Below are 26,130 nucleotides of genomic sequence, written 5' to 3'. Positions count from 1 at the left end.
TGTACACCTGAAACTATGTAACACTGTGTGTCCACTCTACTTAAAAAAAAATTTTTTTTAATTCACTGAATGAAAACTCCACAATTTATTTCTCTATTCTTCTCATAGACTTTTGTTATCTATTCTCTTGCTGACAGGCTTTTGGGTCTCCATTGCTCTGTGCGTTTCCAGTGTTTTGCTATACAAACATCGTTCAATAAGCATGATTGGCCACACCTCCAGTGGACATTTGCAAGTGTTTCTTTTAGGTATATGCCTAGAAGTGGGACTATAGGATTATAGGGTACAGTGACACTCATCTATGTGAAATATTCAATACTGTTTTCCAAAGTGCTTATCTAATCCCCATATCCACCCTCGGTGACTTTTACCAAGGGTAAAATTCTCATTGTGGTCTTAATCTGAACATTTTTCATTACTGATCAGAGTAAGTTTCTTTACCTAATTGTCATTTGTGTCTCCTCTTTAGTGAGATGTCTGTTCATGCCTTATTACTTATTTTCATGTTTTTTTCTTATTACCAAGTCCTTTTTTATAATTTAGATACATATCATTAGTCAGCTATATATTTTTAAAATATCTTCTCCCAGTTTGTGGGCTGCCTATTTTTTAACGATTTTGATGAACACCAGTTGACAAGTGTAGCACAGTAAAATTTATCAGTCTTTTCTCTTAAGTAAAAATGTGTAGGTATTGTTTAAGAAATCCTTCCCTACCCCAAACTCAGAAAGATATTCTTCAACCTTTTCATATAACAGTTTAAAATTTTGCTTCTCATATTTAAATCCTTAAACTATCTAAACTCAAGTTTTGTATTTCTTATGAAGTAAGAATTTAATTTTGTGTTTGCCATTTGGCTAACCAATTCTCTGAGCACCATTCACTGACATCCTTTCCCCCAGTCAGCTGTGGTACCACCTCTTCAGACGTATATCATTGTTCCTTATGTAGATGTATCCGTTTCTGGGCTCTCCATTCTATTAATTGGTTAATTTGTCTATCCCTATATCAATACAACCTTATGACAATTACTAGCGATTTATAATAAATCTTGATATCTGGAAGGGAAAGAAACCTTCCTCCCCTCTATTTTTTTTTTCTTTAGGAGTGCCTTGATTGTTCTTGGCACTAAAATTTATCTTCTTTATAAATTTTAGAATTAGTTGACATTAGTTTCATGAAAAAAACCTATTGCAATTTTTCTTGGAATGGCATTGAATCTATAGATCAATTAGGGGGGAAATGATGCCTTCATGATTTTGAGTCTTCCTGTCACTGAATGGACTACCTTCTCACTTATATAATCTTAGTATCAATTAGGTTTTATAAATTTCTCCATATAGACTTTGCACACCTTGTGTTATATTTATTCTAAGTGCCTTACAATTTTTGCTGTTATTATAAATGGTATCTTTTTAAAACATATATTTTCTCAATACTTGTGTTTCATGTATAGAAACAGAACCAGATTTTTCATATTGATCCTATAGTTTACTCCTAGGCTTTCTTAAAATTTTAATAGTCTATAGACTATTTATATCATTGAGTATTCTATTTCTTCCCTTAAATACTTACAGATTTAATGGTCTTTTTTCTTTCTTTACTGCAATGGCTAGGATTTCTAATATATTCTGTAATAAATGTGATGGAGGGGTTCACTCTTGTTTTGCTCTTTAATTTAAATGGAATTCCTTTAGTGTTTTCCAATTAAAAAAATGACATTTGACATTATTTTAGGTAACTAACCTATATAACTTTACCGAAAATTTAAAAAAAAATATTTTGACAATAACTCAAAATAACCTTTTTCTTATATCTACATATATATCTATGTAGATACTTATATGTTCTATTTCTGTATCTTATATCTACATTGTCTACTGGAAGGAGATTTATTGATAGAAGTCACTGGAAAGTCATATTAATTCAAACTTCAATTCAAAAGAAGAAACACCTTCTCTTTGCCAACACAGAAGTTCATATCCACAGTCTATGGCTGATTAAAACTTTGGAGAAAAACTCAAAGCATGTGATCCCCTGAGAGTTTATACCAGATAGAAAACATGCCATTCAGGACCTGTACAAGCTCCTGGCAATTCCATTTAGTAGCTCCTATGATGCTGCTCTGGTCACTACCACTAAACCCTTATGGAATTAATAAGTTAAATTAGAAATCTAAGCTCCTGAGGCATCAGGGTATAAAACTATAGTAGGACTCTCTTGCCACTGACTGCCATTATAATTCTGATTTTGTTGCGTATGACAGGGAAACCTTACTAGCTTTTATATCCATTTAGTTTTTATAGTGTTAATTCCCATTCAATGTCAATATTGCTTTTGTTATTGTTTTAATTTCTTTTTTTTTTTCAATGTTTATTCACCTTTGAGAGACAGAGAGAGACAGAGTGTGAGCGGGGTAAGGGCAGAGAGGGGGAGACACAGAATCCCAAGCAGGCTCCAGTCTCTGAGTTGCCAGCACAGAGCCCAAAGCGGGGCTCAAACGAATAAACCGGGGGATCATGACTTAAGCCAAAGTCGGGACGCTCGACTGAGCCACCCAGGCACCCCTATTGTTCTAATTTCTAATGTCTTCCAGGTATGATGTTAGGTACTGGTGAAAATCTGATGGATTATAATAGCATCCATTCCTTCCAGAATAAAGGCCAAACATATCACCCTGGCTTACGGAGCCCTCAAAGATCTACCCCTACCAACATCAACATCTCTATTCCCATCATCCGCCCTCTGGAGTGCATCCTGCCTTCTAGCCACACTTAGAGTTCTCTAGATCGTGTGGTTTTGCTTACACCTCCAAGATTTTGATGTGCTGTTTCTTCTAAGATAGCCTTCCTTCTACTTGTGAAGTGAATTCCTATTTACCCTTTTACAACTCGGTATCAAACAGTACCTTCTTATTAAAATAGTTATGACAGTGTTGGCTAACAATGGATTTCCATTCCAGTGCTTCAACTCCTGGAAGACATAGCAGGACTCACCTCTTACTCATCTTCTACTACCAGCAGTTATCATAATACTTAGCACATGATAGGAGCACATGTCTGTTTAAAGACTGTATTTCAATGAACATGCAATTTGAAATTAATATATAAAGCAAATAAGTGTTTTAAGTTTGTATTTACTTTCTTACATAGAATTCATATTATAGTAATCTATCATTTTTAAATGTCTTTTAATTTTTTCCCACTAATTTAGACTGCTCCCCTTTTTATATACAAAGCTGAAACAAAGACCTTGGTAGATAAACAGAAAGGAATGGCATATTTCCAAATTAAAAAAAAAGTTCTAAGTAAATTACCTCAATTATTGTTGGTTTCCCCACATTTTCAGCTGTTGGAGACCCATACAGGACACCATCGCTATATGGTGTCCTTTGGATATATCGAAGCCATCCAGGTCGGTCTGGGTAACCCATTAAATTTGTGTTAAATGTTATAGGATCATTACTAATCTCGCCTAGATAAGAAACACAGAATTAAGATATAAGACAGTTATTTTCACACATGTTGCTTTGGTAATTTCAATCAAAATATTTCTAAAAATTTTTCTTACATTTGTAGCAAACTAAATACACACCAAAAAAACAAAACAAAACAAAACAAAACAAAACAAACAAACAAAAACCCAACCCATCTGGGAATTTCAATTAGAGCCTCACGTAAAGAAAACATCTTTTTGGTTGTTTAGTTTGCCTGGAAATCTTATGCAACAAAGAAAAGCAGTCATACAATGTTTTCGGAAATTTGTTTTCTTTTCTTTCTTTTCTTTCTTTCTTTCTTTCTTTCCTTCTTTCTTTCTTTCTTTTTTTTTTTTTTTTTTTTTTTTTGTCACATAGGAGTGTGAAAGTTCTGCCAAGGAGACAACAATCTTTCAGGAAAATCCTCTAATCATGCTGATGCACACATTTTCTTGAGAAGCCTTTCTTTCATAACACTCTGGATACTATCAAACTAATCATAATGGACATCTCAAAATGATAAAAGTATCATCAAAACAAAAATACTGTAATTTTAAAACTATGGAGAATGTTATAAATCCAAAAAGAACTGTAATTAATAAATAATAATAATAGCACCATTTGTTAGAATGTGCCTGGTCTCTATAGGCACTATTTCACCTGATTTTCAAACACACCTATAAAAATGTTGCTAATAATATTAGCCCTAATTTTATTCATGGGATATGTAATTTTCCATGTTAAGTAACTTCTCCATGGTCTTATTAAATGGTGAAATTAGAATTTAATTCTGGCAGATTCCAGAAACTATGCTCTTAACTACATATTTTCTTCACAAACATTGGAGCTACTGCTCAAAAGGCTCAGCTGTGTTGTTTTGCAAACACAGAATGCCACATAAAAACCTTTTTTTGGGGGGGGTGCCTGGGTGGCTTAGTCGGTTAAGCAACCATCTCTTGATTTCAGCTCAGGTCATGATCTCATGGTTTGTGAGTCCGAGCCCCGCATCGGACTCAGGGCTGACAGTGTGGAGCCTGTCTGGGATTCTCTCCCTCTCTCAAAATAAATAAATAAACATTAAAAAAAATTTTTTTTAAATAACTTATAAAAAGATTATTTTTTTAATGCTGGTGAGAACATGATTAACTATTTTCTATGACTGTTTTCAGGTATGTTATTCATCACATAATTTACAAAATAACATTTATATTAATTCTAATGCTACAATTCTCAAAAAGTTCATTGTTTGTTACTTAGGAGTCATAGTAACAAATACATTTTTGCTTGCTACCCTTTCTATATTTTAATTAATTTGATGGTATTCATCAAATGGGGCAGAGAGAGAATGAGACACAGATTCTGAAGTAGGCTCCAGGCTCTGAGCTGTTAGCACAGAGCCCGACATGGGGCTCGAACGCACTAATTGTGGGATTATGACCTTAGCCAAAGTCAGATGCTTAACTGACTGAGCCATCCAGGTGGCGTTAAACCAACAGTGAATTAAATAAGGTTTCACAATTAGTATTATTTTGAAGGAAAAATTAATCTTCATTATATTATGAAGTTATATAAAATTATCTCATATTGTAAAAGCTTTCTTGAGAACTCTTTCTAAATACCATATTTCATTCTCTTCTACAACATATGTATAGTCTTCTAAAGATCAATATGCTACATAAGAATCGAAGTCTTAATACGGAAAATCATAACTGTACAGCTATAATTATTTCTACACGAATACAGGTAGGTCATTTGTCAGAAGCACAAAACTCAACATTGGAAAACTAGAAACAAGCTTTTTTTTTTTTTTAATTCAAAAATGAATTATTTCCTTCTTTGATTAAATTTTTAATCTTAAAACAGGAAATATCCCTACAACAGCCAATTTATCACATTTACAGACCATTTTGAATAATGTTAATAATATTTGATCATAGACCTTGTGAGTCATATACACTGAACAAAAAGGAAAATTTAGTAAATTACCCACTTGTTTCCCACTGAGAACATACCAGGCTTGGGGTAAGGTGGAAATTCCCCCTTAAAATACTCTCTTTCCAAAACATGAACAAAGAGGACACCTGCAGATGGGTACACATTCCGATCAGAGTGCACCTTCGAGAAAATAGTGTACACTGAAAACAAAGGAAAGATAAGAGATCGAAAGACAGATAATGAGAAACGCTCATAGTTTGCTTACACTGCAAAGAAGGGTTTTGCTTCTTTAGAAATTTCTGGGAGAACCGAAGCAGCATGCAAGATATTGTTAAGAAGTTTGTTTTAAAGGGAAGTGACTTCAGGACAAAACATGAAACAACTCTTTCAACATGGTGCGTTTAGACACTCTCAAATATTATGTAAACAAAAGTAGGCACATTTAATTATTAAAGCTGTTATTAAATAAGAAGACATTCATAATATTTTTTTGGTAATTTCTTTTTATGGAAATTATTACCAACAAAATATATGAGAACTGACCCACCACATAATTATGATTACAGTTTCTTTTTTCTTTTTTCTTTTTTGAAAGTGAAGTATAAAGAGTAATTTTTAAGTGGTAAAAATCTAAACCATATTAACTATTTGCCAGACAAAGCGTAGCAGACTATATAATATCAAATGTATATAATAGGTGACTTTCATATACGCTTATAAAAATGCATTGGATACTTTTTCCTCGTATTTATCCTAGAAATGATTTACTCCATTTTACCTGATCTTGACTTTTAATAATTCTATTAATCTATTCTAGTATTCTACATCCTAAATAAACATAACAATCGCATAATAAAATTCAGCGCAAATAATTTCTTTCAATGAAATGGGGCAGATTTCAAGAGTTACCGATTACTTATGTGATGTGAGTACATTAAAATGGCTAAATTGGTTTAATTAGTTCCCACCTATTCTTTTTCCTGTGATATCATCATTTCCACCAACACATTACTGCCATTACACTTGTCACCTCTACAATCTCTTTTAGTTTTTTATCTTCCTGATTGGCTAGTGGTGGCAATTTTTAAACAGATAAATACTATCAGGTCAGTTCTTTCTCTTAGTCACTGATGGATTTGTGAATGTAGTAATTAACCTTGAGAACCTCAAGACTACTTACCCTAGGCTCACAACTAAAAGCCCTAGATAGCAAAATCACTGACAGTAAATTTTTCAGCATAAAAATACAAACTCTCACAAAATGCTTCTTTATCTGTGAAAACTTGTCCCTGCAGTTCTATGGATGGCTGACAAAAATGGAGAACTGAATGAAAATATTGTAGCTTCATGTACCCATAGCTTTGCTACTAAAAACGCAACTTCAAAGGCTATATAACAGATGGAAGGAAGCTGCAAGTTATGTTTAAACTAGGTACATAGAGAGACTCCTCCTTTCCTGACTTGATTTGCTAGTATTCATAAGTACTCTGCATGTGGCCCTTAGAATACCCAACTTCTTCCCCCCAAGAACAATTTACTCACCTGTGGAAATGGTCCTATTCCAAAAAAAAAAAAAAAAAAAAAAAAAAGAATGAGCAAGTCACAGAAAAATAGAGAGGATGAGAATGTGAGATTTTTCATCAGTTGGATTCCACAGCCTCCCCTGAATGCCAGGGGCTGTGGAGAATGTGAAAATGGAGGAGGCCCAGTCCCTGCCTTCCATGAGTTCACCATTTGGTTTGGGAGACCAATGCCCACCTAATTAGGTATGTTCCCAGACGTATGGACTGCTCTGGCAATACATAGTAAGATGGTGAGGAGCAATGGAAGCTGGAAAAGATCTGGAAAAGATTTATGTAAGAAGCAGAGTTCCATGTGGCTCATAAAATACTAACAAGATTCTGAAACTCATAGATGGGGATTCGGGCATTTCAGTGGTGAAAACTTGAAAGATACAGTCATGGGATACTTCCAAGGAAAAACAAATTAAGTTGTGATCTTGAGATATATTTAAGGCAAAAGGAGAAAAACTAGGAAGAAGAGTCAAATTATGGAGATTTGTGAACCCCTACTGAGAAGTTACTTCATTCTGTATGTCAAGGTGGTTAAATTCTAGATCACAATCCTACCCTCAAAGCACAGGAGTACTTTAAATAATCTAAAGGAATCTCTCTAGAGTTTACATAATTTATTCTTTCTAGAGATTAAAACACCTTGAAGTCCAGCACTGAATTTTACTTACCATTGTTATTTTCTTGGCACTTAGAAGGTGTCTGACATATTTGAATAATTTTATCAATGCCTGTTGAATGGATGAAAACCTTCTACTTAAAAAGCACTGTGGAGGTAAACACAGGTGTTATGTTTGTGGACTAAATGTATACATAATACTTAACTTAAATTTCAGCTTTTTAACGAATTAATTCTCACATGTGTGTAGCAGTTTATGGGTTATCATCCTCCATTTACATTATAAACTAAGAGTCCCCCTTAGTTTTTGCCGCCATCAGGTAATAAAAGCTAGCTTCTAAAGCCAAAAGAAAGGTTGTTCATATTAAACAATATTGAAATGATTCTATTTACTATATAGCCCTTGGCAAGGCCTGAAGGGGAACCACGAAGGGGTACCTGCCACTGCACATCACCTCACTACAAGGACTAGTATGGAACATCTCAGTTTCCGCTTTCATAAAAACCATTGCTGTGATCTACAGAGCCAAACCACAATTTACCATGGCCCTCATGGGTTTTAAGATGACATGCACATTTCTTTATTCACATGTACTCAATTGCCTTTCTGCAATGTGCTGAACTGCATACTTGCTGGTCAGTTACCTTGGCAACTCTGCAGTAAAGGCTGCTTCACTGTAAGTATAGTACGCCATTCACTCTGAGAAAAACATGATATGGATGTATGGCGCATTCATCATCTAGAAATGGAAAATGACTAAGCCACTATGTTTTGTTTGTGAAAATGATACTTCCTTTCTGCAGCATCAGTTTAAATTACGGGCACCCACACAACATTTTACAGAAGGGCCCTTTACCCTTCCCTTTCCCATTTGTTACCTGCAAAACAAATCACTCTTCAACAGAGGCTATCTGGGCGGTATTTACACCTAGCTTCCTTTTGGAAACAACACGGGACACAGAATTCCAAGTTACAGGCTCTTGTTCTAAGCATGAGCTATATAAATAACGCTGATTTGGTCTGCACCGACACCAACAATGGCTGTGACTCAGTTAGCACGTGTTGCATCCACATGTACCTACGCAGTACTCACAAACAGAAAGCCTGAAGTGTATTGCTTTCCTTAAAAACAAATCTTAAAAATCAAATTTAAACATTCTAAGAATCCACACTACTAAAATCTAATGATCTCTGAAATATACATGTGTACAGTGTCATGCTAATCAAACTGAGGTCACAGGCTCTGGTCTCTCTGTGTATCACATGGTTTTGCAATTGTCTACGGCTGCAAATCCATTACCTCTGCAAACACATGCCACTGGAAACAAATGAAACTGAAAACCAGTGTGTGGCTAAATCCCGTGCAAATCCATCACCATTAATGGGAAGAACAATTAAACCAAAAATTCAACCCACAGGGGGTCAAAAACAGCATCTTCAAACAGCAAGGGTAGCTAGATTTGCAAAGATTAAAAACTGAGGACAGTCACAGAGAGCAGATTTTTTTTAGGAAAAATTACATATCTAAGAAGAGCAAAAGGGTGTGTGGGCAAGGGGCCAGGGTCCCTAAACTCAGTTCAATGTTCTTCATTACCATGCTACCGAAAACTTTACAAAACTGTTCTCTGTACATTTTAGTCATAAGGTACAGAAAACTACAGATCATGTCAACAATCATGTGACAGCAGAGAGCCAAGAATCAAGTAACAGACGGTGATGGCAGTAACAATAAAGTGGGGCCTCATGCTAGCTAAATAGCATCCTGTCTTCCTTTATTAATAGTCCATTTGAAATTTCTCCCTAAGGGAGCCACATCGTGATGAGGGTGTGCATTTGAGTGCTTATGTACAATTACTTAAAAACAAAAGCAAATTTGGATGTATTTAGTAAACATGAAATTTTGAAAGGATTATGGTGGTGCATTGCTAGAATTTATAGCATATAACTTCACAATTATCACAAGGATTATTTTTAATGGCGTATGCGTGTGTACAGGCACGTACAAAGTCCCTTCTCTACAAAAAAGTCCAAAGAACACTTACCAGACCTTTTTCTGCATCATCAAGAACAAGTGCACAGTTATAAAATAAACTAGCTGCTGAGTGTGAGACCCTGCAAGTCCCAGCGAGATTTAAATCTGAAAGCTGTCTCTCCACTGAAATCTCTGAGAAGAAAGTCATAAAGTATTGTCAGTATTCACGTCCAGGTGGCCTCTGTTAGGCACCTATTTTGTGTATATCTCTCTCATAGATGCTTTATCAACAAATTACTCATTCTAAAGGGTCCACTTATATCATCACTTTCTAACTTTTAAGGTTTAATAAGACACAGTAAATTCTCACTTTACCAGGAGACCCAAGGAAGGAAACAGTTCAGAGAGCTGAGTTTTCTAAAGGATGGAGTCCATCCTTTTTCATGATGGTACAGCATCATCATTTGGCACATCAATTACTGCACTCTGCTCTATTATACAATGACGTCCTTATGGACCGTTTGGTTGCCTTGTCATTTACTGATCACACACCTCCGCTAGTGGGTCCCCGTCTGCTAATGCTTTTTAAGGTTGTGTGTTTTATAGATTTTCTGTTTTCTCATCTGCAGACAAGTTGTCAGCTGTCATTTCTCATTGCTATCAGTATGTTTCCTATAGCAGCTTCTCTATCCCTTCTAATTTGCTGCTATTAATCTGCTGCATGCACGTTTAGAAACCAGACTACCAAATGAGGTGGCGTTGTGTGTTAAAGTAAGAACAAATTTGTTCTGTCTTAACGCACGCGGGGCTCTGCTAGATGTGAAAAACAGGAGCCTTCATTTGCCGCATCGATTTTGGCCACCTTTTGTGGCAGATTTCCTGGTCCTTAGTTGATGTGGTATACTTCTGAATAGATGATCTTACTATAATTGGGACACAGCCATTATTTGAGATGGCAGCGTAAATTCCATGTATTAAATGCATTCAGAAATAAATAAGTGTACCATAGAAAGTCTTAATTCAACCCATACATTATGTAAACACGAACTGTCAAATCAAAATGAATGGATTTAATGTGTTGTATAAAATAATTTCTTACATATCTGCTGTGTGGGAAATATACTGCATAATTTAAACAAAGAGATCTATTGATTAAGTGATCTATTACCTTCAGCAATAGCTAAATCAGCCTAAGAATATTATAACGCACTATAATTAATAAGTAATTTATTATTAAGAAATTAAAGTCTACTTCTAAAAGCATTTCAATTTTGTTAATTTGCCTCTCATGTTCAGAGAGTTTTAAGACATAAGCTGTTCAATGGGAAGCATGACAAGAGTGCTTTAACTGAGTGAAAATTACTTAAATAAGATGGTGCATATTTCTCAACTGTTCATAGCACTGCCTGAAAAAAACTGAGAGTAAAAATGATGAAGAAGACTTTTAAGTACGTTTAAGATGAATGGTAATACTGAACAGCCATTTATCTGGCACAGCTTTGAAAATAAACTTTTGCCTAAGCAATGAGACATTCCGATTCCTCAAAATCCTCTTTACCTTAAATCCTTATGCTAATCCTAATGTTAAGATCCAGGATATCATTTTAAAAGAAAGTTACGTAAAAAATACAGTTGCTAAACTTATTATATGGCCATCCCTGGTAATTAAAACTTATAAGTACTGTCAGGAAAAAAAAATTAAGTTTGGTCTTATACTTTATGGCTTTACCAGCTAAAAGGCTTGGAGCCCCTGAACACACAGCACCACAAGAAGCTGCTACTAATGAATCGGGATGGATTCTAAGAGATGAAACTCATTTGCTGTCTCTGCCTCAAGAGAACTCATTTCAGGGTTTCAGAGTCCGATATATTTATTGTTTCCTTCCCAATTTATTTTTTTAATGTATTATTTCTATAGCCAAATTGAAATTTAATTACTAACCTAGATAATTGCTGTAGAAAACTATTCTGAGGAACATCAGTATCCAGCTAGGTACACGACCTTTCTGTGGGGTTTCTTTTCCCCCTCTCACTAAGATTTACCTTATATTTGATCAATCCAGGTTTATAAATCCTGGCTTGGAATCAAAAGTTTTTCTCAGCAGTCTGCCCTTCACCTTTGAGTTTACTCAACATCAAAGTACTGCAGGCCATTCATTTGGCGGTGGTCAGCTACTGTTTTTATTTCAGTCACAGACCATGCCTAGGCTGTAGAATTCATCACAGGTAAGGCATTAAATTGCTTTTTTAACTTCATTCCTTTAAGAGATAAGGCCACTTTTCTTTACATGAAGTAGAAGAGAAACACTGCATCTTTTTCTACAAAAAGCAAAAGGTTTTTTTTTTCCTCCTGACCAAAGCCACTTACCGAAACTATTTTTCTACACTGGAGTGAAACGTCTTGATTTTCCATATAATGATCACATGTTTTTGTTTTGTCCTGTTGTTTTTTTCTTAAATGTCAGTTGGAAAGTGGTTGCAAAACATTGTTAATTGGTGATCAATGAACTTAGTCTCATGAACGCTGCTGTTGAGAAGGGCTTTAGATGTCATCCTGCCTGAGCATGCCAAATATATTTCTCTACTAAAGACAGATCATAGCATTACTTCCTACTTGGATATGGCCTCAGCATTCTTCTCAACCCAGAATTCCTGACAGACACTATCAATAGGAATTGGCATGCACTTGCCCCCCTGGAGAGTTCAGTCCTTCATTTTATAGATAACAAAATTGAACCCAGACAGACAAAATGATAGGTTCAAGCCTACAGGAGAAGTAAGAGGAAAGGCTGGGACTTGAACCCAGTAAGTCATGTATTTTGTTGATTTGGAAGCATAAGGTAATACATTTGGTGGTTGTCTGTACCTTGTATTATTACGATCTACTACAGCAAGCTAATTATGTTGAATAATGCCTGCACTTTCTTAATCTTTTGTTTGATGACAAACCAGAATTTGTCCGAGTTCATTCTTCTATTTTGTGAACTTACCGTAATAACACTGCACAACGGGAAGAAGTGAGTTGACAGTCACAACTCCAAAAAAGAAACAGACCTGAAGATTCTTTTGTTTAAAGAAACACACTTGAAGTTTAAAAGGAGACATTTCAGGGGCACCTGGGTGGCGCAGTCGGTTAAGCGTCCGACTTCAGCCAGGTCACGATCTCGCGGTCCGTGAGTTCGAGCCCCGCGTCGGGCTCTGGGCTGATGGCTCAGAGCCTGGAGCCTGTTTCCGATTCTGTGTCTCCCTCTCTCTCTGCCCCTCCCCCGTTCATGCTCTGTCTCTCTCTGTCCCAAAAATAAATAAACGTTGAAAAAAAAAAAAAAAAAAAAAGGAGACATTTCAGCTGGCATTACCTGAGCCTAGAAGGAGAAACTCATATCCCTGATAGATGGTCTTTTGAAGTCCTGGAACTTTGTGACTCTTCCTCCTAAATTTGCCACCTTTCAGAGGCAAAGAAGAATAAATATTTTCAGCCATAGGAGCACTTCCTGCTCCTCTCCAACCACAGAGGAAAAGAAGTCATCTAGAGAGATATTTCCATCTTCAAGGCATGCCAGTCCTTGACTGTCAGTAAGCTAAGGAGGAGCTCCTTTAAGACAGCAGAAGAGAATTCTAACGAATTATTCAGAGTACATATTACTTTATTCCCAAAAAGGTCAAATTAAAGTTTAAGTTTAATATTAAATAATTAGGAAATCAGTACATGATTATTTTGACTTTCTCTAAGGAGAAAGTTTGTTTCTTAGGGGAAAAAAATAATAAAAGTTTATCAGTAAACCTAAGGCTCACCCATTTTGGAAAGTGAGTTGTGTTAAGAAAGAAATGAGAATTTGAAAACATTTATCTAAGTGAAGTATATGAATGAGTAATGTGAAGGCTTATTCCTTTTTTATTTAAATTATTCTGGGATAGGGGCGCCTGGGTGGCTCAGTCGGTTAAGCGTCCGACTTCAGCCAGGTCACGATCTCGCGGTCCGTGGGTTTGAGCCCCGCGTCGGGCTCTGGGCTTATGGCTCAGAGCCTGGAGCCTGTTTCCCATTCTGTGTCTCCCTCTCTCTCTGCCCCTCCCCCGTTCATGCTCTGTCTCTCTCTATCCCAAAAATAAATAAACGTTGAAAAAAAAAATTATTCTGGGATAAATTTTAAGTTCCTCTACCTCCACCCTAGGGGGAAAAAAGGGAATCTATATTTAGAATGCTCTTTATGATTTTTGTAATTTGTGCCAAGATAGAATGATGCCAACTGTGTGACTCTGAGACTTCAAATTCCTCAAAATCCTATTTACAGAAGAGATACCATCCCACTGCTAAAATTTAGGACAGAGCATTATTTTAAAAGGTATAGAAAAAATACAATCACTAAACTTACTTTACTCTATAAATGCTCTTAGAATGTTTTGTGCTCTCTTGAAATTGTCAAAAAGAGATGATTGGAATTCACGGTCAAGAACATCTCAAAGAACATTTGATACCTGAGGTAGCATTTAAAACGGCCTTGCTCTATGAACCACTAGAAACAATTCTCTTTGTACAGTTGGTAAGGGATCATTCTCTGTATATTTTGATAATACAGAACTATAGTGATAGTATTTAAATTGGATGAGAAGACCAGGAAGGGAAGAAAAGCTAAAGGTTGAGTTCAAAGAAACTGAGGATGTGGTATCTCAGTAGATTTAGGATGTATTGATCACTCCTATTTTGAGAACTGTAATTATCACTCAAGTTCTAAGGAGAAAATCAGTTTGGGATCCAATGAGAGCATGAAGTTTAAAAGAGGAGGAGACAAGTATCTCTTGAAGATTCTGGAGAATGCTGCATGCAAAGATCTTGGAATCGCACATTTTACTAAGAAAGCACCACAGCAGGGGCACCTGGGTGGCTCAGTCGGTTGAGCCTCCGTCCAACTTTGGCTCAGGTCATGATCTCGTGGTTCGTGAGTTCGAGCCCCTCATTGGGCTCTGTGCTGACAGCTGGGAGCCTGGAGCCTGCTTCTGATTCTGTGTCTCCCTCGCTCTCTGCCCCTCCCCCACTCATGCTCCGTGTCTCTCTCTCTCTCTCTCTCTCTCTCAAAAATAAATAAACATTTAAAAAAAAGAAAGAAAGAAAGAAGCACCACAGCAGATAACTCATCGGGGCTCAACAGCTTATTGTGGAACACCTTTTTGGCAAATCAAGTAGGAAATGGAGGGACATGCTCAAAGATAACAGGAGTTCTAGAGATCAAAGTGAAAGAGAAGAAACTGAAGAAAAAAAGAATGGATGACTGTAAATTTAGTGCAGAATGGTGTGAAGTCCAAAGGGAGAGTTTTTGGTGATCTCATGTGGGGCACCAGGAAGCAGAGCAAGTCCCAAGGCCTCGGGAGATGAAGAGATTTAGTACATTGCAGATGGCAACACCGAGAGTCATCTGGGGCCATAACTAGGAAGATCAGAAAACAGGAAGAGGGGATATGCCTAAAAAGCTGAGGGCCCTCAGCTTGAATAAGGAAGCATCCAGATACTGATGATCATCATGGGTAATTCCCTTGAAGAAACCAGGAGGAATCCCTTGAGAATATCTAAGGAAGGTGTGGGGAAAGGACTCTGAGATGATGGGCTTCGGTCCTGGAACAAACGCATTTTTTAGTGCTTTTTTAAACAAAGTTTTGTGATCTTCTCATGGGAAGTTATTGTTATAAAACTCTATGTTTTATTATGGATATTACCAATCAAAATTCCTTTAAAAATGCAAAGATATTTGCGGGTTTGTTTCAAAAACAGCAGAGTAGAAAACTGGAAGCCTCTGTCTTACTGTGAAACAGACCTGGAAGTGGATGATTCCAGCTAAGGGATAATTTGGCGCTAGCTGGAATAAAGCTAGTGACCTCTAATTTTAGAGCTGTATGAAGAGAGTGAGGTAAGCCAGGAATCATTCCTACAAGGTACCCAGGATTTGTTATATGGCAGTAAAGCCATTTTTATCACATAAAATTACTTCTCTTCTAAACACATTTTTAAATTGCTATTTTTATAGACACTTTGGTTGCCCCAAAGTTACGGAAACCAGGCTACATGCAAACATGCAGGAGCACATATAGCCAAAATTGTGTATGTGCATATGTGTGGTTGGGGTGGCGGGTGGTGGGCAGAGATCTTAAAGGCAAATAATCAAGGAATGTTAAGTGAAAGCTTATGATGATAATCAGCATTTTGAAAACAACTCATCTTTTGGTTATTAAGTAAGTCTTTTTCTCCCTGATGAAATGCATTATTTCAAAGGTCCTGGCATATTGCTAATGGACACATTTATGATAGGGAAGAAAAAATTTAGGAAAAAAAAATCATCCAAGGGTCAGGTCATCTTTCCAATAGAAAGTAAGTGCCATCTAATTATTTAATAGCAAAACATATCAATTTGGTTTTGCAACAACAAAAAAATCAGTCAAAAAACCATCCACAATTAGCCAAAATATTTTATGACCATTTTTCTAAGGTTGAATAAATACTGTTTTTAAAATGATTTATGTTAAATGTGCTTCTTAATGTTTTTCAATGTTGTAAATAAATTGTTATAATAACCACACTGGGACAATTTTTATAAGTGGCAAGGTAATGACTGGATAAGGGTCACAATAGGTTAAAAACAAGAATTATTTTTAGTTAAAAAAAAAGGCAAACTACAGCAAAGGAAAAAAAATTTAGAAAATAATGGATTAAGAACATAGAGGATCAGAAGTTTTAGAAGATTAGGAAAACAAAATCTGATTTTTTTCAGACTGACTTACCAAAAAAAAAAAAAATCCACACATGACTAAAAAAGCAAATGGGATACTGGAAGCGAACATTTAATTGACCCCCCAAAGGGGATTTAGATTTACCACCTAAACTCACCATCTTTCTTCCCACCAGTCATTTTTCTGCTGAAAATATAATTGTTGGCCTGTTTGGTCTTCCAGTTAACTGTTCCATTTATGCCATCAGCACAGCTTAATAAAAAAGCTTTTCAGAATAAAACAAATGCACAAAAAATGAAATTAATGTCACATTAAAATGACTATCACAGATCAGCTACTATTAACTGGGATTAGATTCCTTTCAGCCCACTAGCTGTTTAATTCCATTTACTAAATATTTGTTGTGTGTCACTACAAGGAATATGTAAGGATATAAGGTAAACAAGATACAGGTTCTGCAACTCAACAAGTCCACAATCTTCAGGGATTGATCATTCATGTACACAAATATGAATGAAATATATATGTATATAATCATTACACATATACACAGTGGTAGAGAGAGAAGTACTACAAAACCCTCAGGGGGGAGCCATAATCCCTGGATAGGGATGTTGTGATAACTTTAAAGTATGTTTTACATTTTACAGTTGAGGGGGCGTCTGGGTGGCTCAGTCAGTTAAGCATCCCACCCTTGGTGTCAGCTCAGGTCATGATCTCACGGTTTTGTGGGTTCAAGCCCCACACTGGGCCTGTGCAGCTGCCAGCACAGAGCCTGCCTGGGATTCTCTCTCTCCCTCTTTCTCTGCTCCTCCCCCACTCACACTGCAAAAGCTCTCTCTCTCAAAATAAATAAACATTAAAAAAAAAAGAAATTTTACAGTTGAGTTTTTTGGAAACATTACATTGGCAGAAATGAGCAGAATTGGGATTAGGGGCTAATAAATAGGAGGCTATCTCTGGAGTGCAGGGTAGCAGTGAGCCCATAAATCAGTGGTTGAAGCAAAAGGAAAATAAAGCTGGGGCCAGTTACATGACATCATGCAGATAATACTGACAAAGTTTTCAAATTGCCGCATGTGGGTTAGTTAAAAGGGGAGTCAAAGATGGTTTTGACTTTTTGAACCAGAATGACACAAAATAGTGATACATTAGGAATCCCCCCAAAAGGAGTCAGTTTTAGGAGGAAGATGATAAATTTAATTTGAGATATACTAAGTCCGGGGTATCACTTGGAATATCCAGGTGAAACCGTCTAAGAGAAAGATCGAAATAGAACTCTGGTTCATAAGAGAACTTAATGGGGTTTCAGATACAGATTGGAAATTCATCCCCAGAGGAATGATTATTGAAGCCAAAACCCCAGCATAATTCTTTAAAGAGACCATGCTCCCAGGTCACATGCACTAGGCACCCTCATATATCAGGTGATCTGGAGAAGACACACCTTCGTGTTCTTGAGCCATTCATCTATTCTATTTCCCATCATCGAACCACCACTCTTACTGCTTACTCCCTCATTTTTCATCCTTACCTTTTTTTTTTTTAATTTTTTTAACGTTTATTTATTTTTGAGATAGGGAGAGACAGCATGAACGGGGGAGGGTCAGAGCAAGAGGGAGACACAGAATCTGAAACAGGCTTCAGGCTCTGAGCTGTCAGCACAGAGCCCAACGCGGGGCCCGAACCCACGGACCGCGAGATCATGACCTGAGCCGAAGTAGGATGCTTAACTGACTGAGCCACCCAGGCGCCCCTCATCCTTACCTTTTAGACATGATATTCGGGTACGATTTTCCTAACTACAACATTGGGTCTCCAACACATTCTCCCTTCCTCTAACCATCTCAGGTATGTTCCCTCTGGGTTCAGCTCAGTCCAGGAATCCCCCAGGGTATACCCTACAATTTTGTCCTAGCTTCTGGAGCTGAAATACAGCAAGAAGGAACGCACAAAGAAGTGGCAGGGACAGCAAAGGCAGAAGAACATGGTAATAAATACATTTATATAGCAAGCATAGAGGATGATTCAGCAAAGAGCAGCAGAGGCAGAGAGGTTGGACAACTGAGCCTGAAGTGTCACATATGTCAACACAAGAGATATCAAGGAGACTGGAATCAACATCCTCACATACTGCAAAAGGTCAAAGAGAATGAGAGTTTAGAAAAGACTGCTAGCCTGTGTAAAATGAGAAGTTACCGGGGACTCCTTGAAAGTGGAGTTGCAACAAAGTGACAAGAATAGAAACCAAACCGCAAAAGGTCAAGATATAGATGCAGCAAATATAGTTAATCTTAAGAACATTGGCAGGGATAGGGGAGCAAAGAGATTAAATGATATGATAGATAGACGGCGACATAGCAAGGCAGAGAGAGGGCAGGTTATCTGAGTGTGGGAAAACAGATTTTGTTCAGCTCGGGAAAAGACGCAAGGAGACAGGCAGACTAAGAATAAAGAAAGGGAGCAAACCTGATGAGACACAATGCGAGAGAAACTAGAATGGGCGAAACCAGCATTTACAAGTAAAGAAAATACCTCACGAATCAGAAACTAAGGACAAGTGAAGATAAAAACATCAGCAGGAGTACAGGAAGCTTCATGTTGAAAGGGGTTCCTCACCCTAAGAGATGAAATGTGTATTTCCTTTCTAAACTGAATTTTGAATAAAATTCTGAACTTTAATTAAATGATGAGAAATACTGAGTTCCCTTCCAAAATGGAAAAAAAGAATACAATTCAACACCCAAGTTATTAAAAACTAACAAAGAGGCAAACAAAACCTCAGGTGAACATTTCAGTGATGCCTGCAGGTGGAAATCAAAGGCCCTAGCACCCCAAGCAAATAAATGACTTCATGGGTGTTTAATTTTTAAAATATGCAAACTTAAGTGTACTAATTTTATATCTACTGAAAGACCAATCTTCTGGATGATCCTTCTAAGAAATGGTTGATTTGCTTAATAACTGAAGTTATGTCCTTTTATTTATTTATTTTTTTTTTTTTAGGCAGGCTTCACGCCCAGCACAGAGCCCAATGCGGGGCTTGAACTCATGACCCTGAGCTCAAGATCCGAGCTGAGATCAAGAGTCAGACCCTTACCTGACCCTGCCACCCAGGAGTCCCAAATTGTTTCCTTTTAAATCTAGGTGAAAAACACAGTCGTTACTCCCTAAATAATTTAAGCTAAAATAGGATCAGAAATGTCCATGGCGTCTTGTGGCCAAATATCTCCCCCACCCCCACTGCATTCTCTTGATCACTGGGTTCCAAAGACTACATTCTGGTCACAGAAGAATCATTTGGGCAACTCTCTAAAAATACATATTCATACCCCAAAAATTCGTAACAAAAAAATGTTTTAAGCACATATTCATAACTCCAACGTGGAGAGTGTAGGTACGTGGGTTACACAGTTTTATCAGGTAATTCTCATACACAATATGAACTCTAGAAGACTGAGAGAAGACCTACAAAACCCAAGGGTATATAGGATATTCACTGAGTCACATCATATGTGCCAAATGTAAGGCTGACCATAGAACTGAAAACTTTATCCACTCCTACCTCCACTTTCCCATGGATTGGAGAGTTACCATAAAGAACAGTTTGGAGTGACTGGGTCAGTTAAGCGTCTGACTTCACCTCAGGTCATGATCTCACGGTTGCTGAGTGTGAGGGCTGTCTGCTGTCAGTGCTGAGCCTGCTTTGGATGCTCTGTCCCTCTCCCTCTCTGCCCCTCCCCTGCTCACTCATGCTCTCTCTCTCAAAAATAAATTAGCATTAAAAATTTTTTTTAAAAAAAGAATGGTTTGAATATCCAGACAGCACCCCTTTTGTTCCCTCTTTATTCTAGCCCAGTAGTTCTCAGACTATGTATGCATAAGAATTGTTGTTCAGTAAGGGAAGGGAAACAAAAATAACATAAAAACAGGGAGGGGGACAAAACATGAAAGACTCTTAAATATAGAGAACAAACAGAGTTACTGGAGGGGTTCTAGGAGAGGGGATGGGCTAAATGGGTAAGGGGCATTAAGGAATCTACTTCTGAAATCATTGTTGGATTATATGCTAACTAACTTGGATGTAAGTTAAAAAAATTTAAATAAAAATACAAAAAAAAAAGAATTGTTCAGGGTTATACACACGAAACTACATATATTGTACTTTATGGGTGATTGAAAGAATTTACTAAGATAACTTAAATCTGTGGGATTTTTTTTTTCTTCCACTCTGTCACGTCCTTGCCAGGTGAACAAATTATCATTGCTCATACGTTCTAGGTCCTATATAAGGGTAGTCCAGTTGGTTTTTACAAGATTCAAAGACAAATTTGATTGGTGCCTCAGTCATTAAAAAATAGAAGCAGTGTAAGAGTTTAAACACATTCCACTAGCATCATTCTATTTTAAAGCCAGCATTGCTTTGAGCATATTCATTTTTTTTTAAAAGTTCAGAGTAATCCATTTAAAGTTCCACTCTGACCACAGAAGACAGTAGTCCAATAAATCTAAATAAAAAGACAACTTTTATATGACTCTACTCGCCAGACAGTGTCACTAAAGGCAAGACACAACGCCACGGATGGTGTGCCTGCTTCCACATTCAAGTCTCACACCTTGAGGAAGAAATCTCAATAACATGGAAATAACTATTTGTTTTTAATCGTGTGTCCAAGACCATGGATCCAGTTGACTAGCTTCTTGTATAGAAAATTACTATAATCTGTGCAATGACAAATGCAGATATTCGCTGAAAAAAGCTACCATTTTAAAGTTTGATTTTTGTTAGAAAAGGACCAAAGCATTTCTTTTTCTGGGAGAACAAATTTCCTTAGTTAGCATGGGAAAACACAACTCAATTTAAGAATATTTACTCTATACATAACTTATCAAGATTAAATCTAATATGCAAAAAAATTTCAACCTGTATGGACCGGTTCTTGGACTCTTTCCAAAGATAACAGACCATCCTCAGAAATCTTGAAAGAAACTCCACTGTGCTCACTGGGTTCATGATAATCTCTGCAACAATTGTACCTGGATGTGAGTTTTGCTCTGATGCATAAACACAAAAGCAAAGAATAACATGCTTACTGCGTTTACACTGCCCAAACTAAGAAGACATTCACATGATTAGCTGGCATACACAATTTAACCAATTCCTCAACAGCTCTCTCTCAAAAATCATCAAAGTCTGAATTAATCCAAAGGTGGCTGGCATGCCCTTAAATTCCCTTGAAACTATATAATACTTAAAGTTTGTCTTAAGATCCCATGATTTATTCTGAGTCTTGTAGCACCGTGACTGACTACATTTCATCTGGCCTGGAGCAAGCACTCTCCAACGAGACATTACTCTTTCCCAAACGTGAATAATTTGCGGACTTGAGGAGGTGGGGTTTGTTATTTAATAAAAGCAATTGAAGAGCTGTGAATGGTGACTGATTGCTGATGAGCTAATCAGAATGTCAAGGGAAAGAAATAATAAATAACGATTTACTCTGCCATTGCTGTCCAAGTAAATAGCAGGGAATGCCAAATGAAATTTAATCTGATTAACACACTCACCTTAGAACCAAACTGTCATGTCTTTCTCTGTCCACTGTCTCCTCTGTCTCTTTTCATATTTCACTTGAAGGGGGCACAGACTTTGTTTTCATAAACTAGATAGATAGCTCATGTCCCTGACATCTGTCTGCTTTCCCCACGTCGCTATGCTGCTTCCTGACCCTCTATATCTTTTCTTCCCTTCCTTTATGCAACATCCTTAATACTTTTAAAATTGTCTCTTATATTAAGATGTTTTCATATTCTTCTCTCTAGAAATGTGCATTGACATTATCATTAGCTACTGCGTTTTGAATAATAAGTGAGAGGCACTACACTAAGAGTTTATACATATTAACTGATAATCATTACATTATCAACTATGGGAAGTAGGTATTATTAGTTCCATTTTTCACTGAGGATAAAAAGACTTGGGAAATTATGGAACATACCCTGGATCATAAGTTTACTAAGTGGCAGAGTTGGACTTTGAACTTATTTCTTGGCTTACTGCAAAGTCCGTATCATCTACTCCATCAATACTAACCCCAAATGGTTAAATGGAAAAGCAATTTATAAACTACATACTTTTAAATGTATTTTGAAATATTATTATTAGTACATCATCTTCAACTTATCTTTCTTTCTAGAAAAAGTAAGTTTCCCTTGACTGCTGGATTAGAAATAACTAGCAATGAGGCAATGCCCATAAAAATTAATTCCATGCATTATGTGCATGATTGCACACATGGGCATGCACGCACACACACACACACACACACACACACACACACACGATTCATTAAAAGAGGAAAATTAAAAAGTTGGAAACTATGGGGGAAAAAGACTTTGCTGAGAAGGACTATCCACTCCAACCTCAGGAAAAGATCCTCTAAAGAGAAGTGTAACAGCAGGATTTTAAACCTAGGAATGCCAAAATAAGAAGCCTCCAAACTTTGTTAAAATAGGAGTCCAGCAGGGCAAAACATAAGTAATTATTAAATATGTTTGAAAATTATTTGAATTTTATAATTTTAGCATAAGCAAGGTAAGATACTAGTCTTTGGAGTAAAATAAAGTTGGAATACAGAAAGGTAGTGTTTTGTATCAGAGTCTCTGAAGATAAGAGTGGGTTGAAATCCCAGTTTTTGTCCACTGAGCAAGTTATGCAATATCTCTGTACCTCAGTCTCCTCATCTGGTAGGGACAGTATAGTGCCCGCTTCATAAGGATGTTGTTAGTATTAAACAATACATTTAAAACCCTCAAAAGAGTGCTGTGCACATAATGATGTTCTCAGAAAAATGTGAGCTATTATTACATTTAATCTTCAACTAATATGCAGGAAATCTTATTTTTTTTTAATTTGTTTAAAGTTTATTTTTGAGAGAGAGAGTGAGAGACAGAGCAGGAGTCGGGGAGGGGCAGAGAGAGAGGGAGACACAGGATCCAAAGCAGGCTCCAGGCTCTGAGCTCAGCACAGAGCCTGACGCAGGGCTCAAACTCACAGCTGTGAGATCATGACCTGAGCGGAAGTCAGTGCTCAACCGACTGAGCCACCTAGGCGCAGTGAAGGAAATTTTGGATTCCTTTAAACGTGATTTCTTAAAAAGTAGACACTTAAATGAAAAAAAAAATGTGACAATTGGCATTACAGACTTAAGCTTCTCTTTTTTGTTCTCATGGTCATAAGACACATGAAAAGTGATATTTCTATAGCTGCATGTAGTAAATGCTGGAGGCTGCTGATGAGCAGAGCCAACAGCCCAGGGGCTCCAATGACCCCCCAACTCCACGTGGCCTCCCAGAGGACTAAGATGATGGCATTGGCCATGGTATGATGGACGAGAGCTGTAGCCTAATCCTTCAGAGGAAAGCCAGATGTAATTAGAAGCGACTTCTACTGATACGTGCTAGCTCTGACTCTCATAAACTCTTAGGTGTTTTTTTGTTTTTTTTTTTTTCTGAGCAAATAATACAACAGAAGCAAAATCTGCACAGGCACAAGAATCAACTTTGCATCATACATATCAAAATTGGGGCGAAAATTAAATACCCAATAAAAGAAGTGTTGATTTGATAGAATAATGGAGAAGGGACAGTTGTCCACTTCTCTTAGTAGTTTTACTCCTTTGCTCAAATAGCCTGACCAAAGCACATACTGGGTTTCCACTGCCCGGAAACAGGACTATCTGTGTTCCATCTCAGAAACGTTAGATGGATAAGGAGCACCAGTGGGACCCTTAACAAAAGGGATGCATAATAAATGCACTAGTTATATGCACCATTATAATTTAATGTCCTGATCTACAAAATGTTGGATTATTTTGAAATTAATAAAATTAGCGAAAGGCAGAATACAAAATAGTATGTAGGCTATGTGAAATCTAGTGTAATAGTGCAATCTAGTGGAAAAGGATTAAAAGGCAGAGTGTAAGAGCTACCAGGTTAGGGAAGTCAAACTGTCAGGAAAATGCTGTTAAAAACACAAAAAGTACAATGCTTACAAGATTTTCCAATTAAGAAACCTCTGAAAGAGAAAGACTCTCGTATCAGTTGTTTACTTGGAACTGTCATTACTTTTCTTTATTGTACAAGCCCTGTATCCCCATTGCAACGTATTCAAATAGTATAACCAGGAGGGTATAAAAAATCAAAATCCCCTCTCCCCTATCTGTGGCCTCCCTCCAGTGCCTAGGGCATCCATTCCCAAAGGGCTTTACACCTTTTCACATCTATGCATATACAGACGTACATCTGCGCACATACACACATGCATATACACACTGTACTCTTTTTCACATAATGTGATCACACTGTCTTCCTTTAGCATAGATCTTGAATGTGTTTACGTGACATCACATCTGAAGGCTGCGTAGATAGCTTTATGCCGGTGCGGCTCAATCATAATTTACGCATCAGCACCTCGCACTCAGCCGTCCAAACTAGAACTCCTGATCTTTCCTTTAAAGCCTGGGCCTCTTACCGTGTTCCTCATCCCATGAATGGCACCCCCATTCATCCTCCTAAATATGACAGAAATCTAGAAATCGTCCCTGACATCTCCTCCTGCTGATCCCCGCGGCCAATTCAATCCACGACCCACTCCCGTTGCTATTTACTCCTCAAAGTGTCCCTCCCAGCTTCATCCCCCATAGCCACACCAGCTCAGGAGGTCTCTAACTCCAGCCTGGATTACAAAAGTAGCCTTGGAAGGAGTGTGCTGCAAGCCGTTCTGACCCCTCCAACCCCTTCTTCACAAAGCAGCCAAAATGCTCTTTGTGAAATGCAAATCTGATCGTGTCCTGCTTAAACCCCTCCGAAGACTTCCCCTAGGTTTTAGGCTGAAGATTACACTCTTAAATGTGGTCTAACAGGTCCTGCAAACTCTGCTCCTTGACCTGCTAGCTCGCCTCCTTTTGCGTTGGGCTCCCTCTTCTCTGTCAGCTCCAACTCCTCTGGACTTCTTCCAGCACCTTTTATTTGCCAAGTCAACCTGCCCCAGGGCCTCTACAGAGCTCTTCTTTTACCTCAAATACACCTTTCCTCTTCACCTCACTAACATTTACTCACCCTTCAGATCTGAATACTTCCTCAGAGAAGCCTTCCTTAATCCCCCTGCCTGGCTAAATCCGTTACTTAGAAATTCTAGTAGTGTTTGTAGCACTTATCACAGATCGAAGGGCACATTTATATGTGTGATTATTTGATTTATCTCTGTCAGCCCCACTAGTGTAAAAGATCCTTAATGGTTGGGACCCTATAATCCCCAGCATCTCAGAGGGGACTCAAAACCAGTTGACACCTCCAGAAAATAAATAAATAAAAGAATTTTTAGTAAAGATGACCACTCCTTTTTCTAATTTTTCATTATTGCTATCAACCCTACAATCAACATCCTTATACTTTTACTTTTGAGCACGTTCACAAGTGTACCTATAAGCTAAACTCTTAGAAGTAAAACGGCCAGATAAAAAATAACCTTTCAGATTTTGATAAGCACATGTAGCAACCTGTTCTGTTTCCACTTCTGCAGTACCGGCCTTTGATTAGAATCAACTCTATAGCTAGAGAAAATGACAAATGTTAAAGGTGCTACACTGATTAACTAATTCATAAGAGAGAAAAACCAGCATCATTTAACCACATATCTTACCAATTTGCTAAGGAGGGAAAAAAAAAAGAAAGAAAGAAACAGAGAAAAACCCCAAAAGAACATTGGGGCTATTTTTTTTTTCTTTTCTCCTGCATTCCAAGGTAAAAGATCAACTTTACATCTATGACTCTTGCTGAAGA

The 26,130-nt window shown here is 37.3% G+C and overlaps 1 protein-coding gene across 7 annotated transcripts in view; it reads right to left on the bottom strand.

The window, feature by feature from the left end:
- SGCE (sarcoglycan epsilon) overlaps window positions 1–26,130 on the bottom strand; it is a 70,166-nt gene that overhangs the window by 36,368 nt on the left and 7,668 nt on the right. For 3 of the 7 annotated variants that reach the window (XM_086696109.1, XM_086696108.1, XM_025929483.2), the window contains exons 2-4: window positions 16,445–16,552; window positions 5,488–5,610; window positions 3,317–3,474 (exon numbers count right to left, since the gene is read on the bottom strand). In XM_086696109.1, the coding sequence (XP_086552235.1) occupies window positions 3,317–3,474; window positions 5,488–5,610; window positions 16,445–16,552 (389 nt within the window). The remainder of the gene's footprint in view (window positions 1–3,316; window positions 3,475–5,487; window positions 5,611–16,444; window positions 16,553–26,130) is intronic. The other 4 variants (XM_086696111.1, XM_086696110.1, XM_025929485.2 and 1 more) reach the window with 2 other exon arrangements.

Source organism: Puma concolor, chromosome A2, assembly GCF_028749965.1.
Source record: "Puma concolor isolate L17-30 chromosome A2, mPumCon1.1.hap2, whole genome shotgun sequence".
Taxonomy (NCBI): domain Eukaryota; kingdom Metazoa; phylum Chordata; class Mammalia; order Carnivora; family Felidae; genus Puma; species Puma concolor.
The sequence above is the reverse complement of the archived record's forward strand: the minus strand, read 5'-3'. Positions and strand labels throughout refer to the sequence as shown.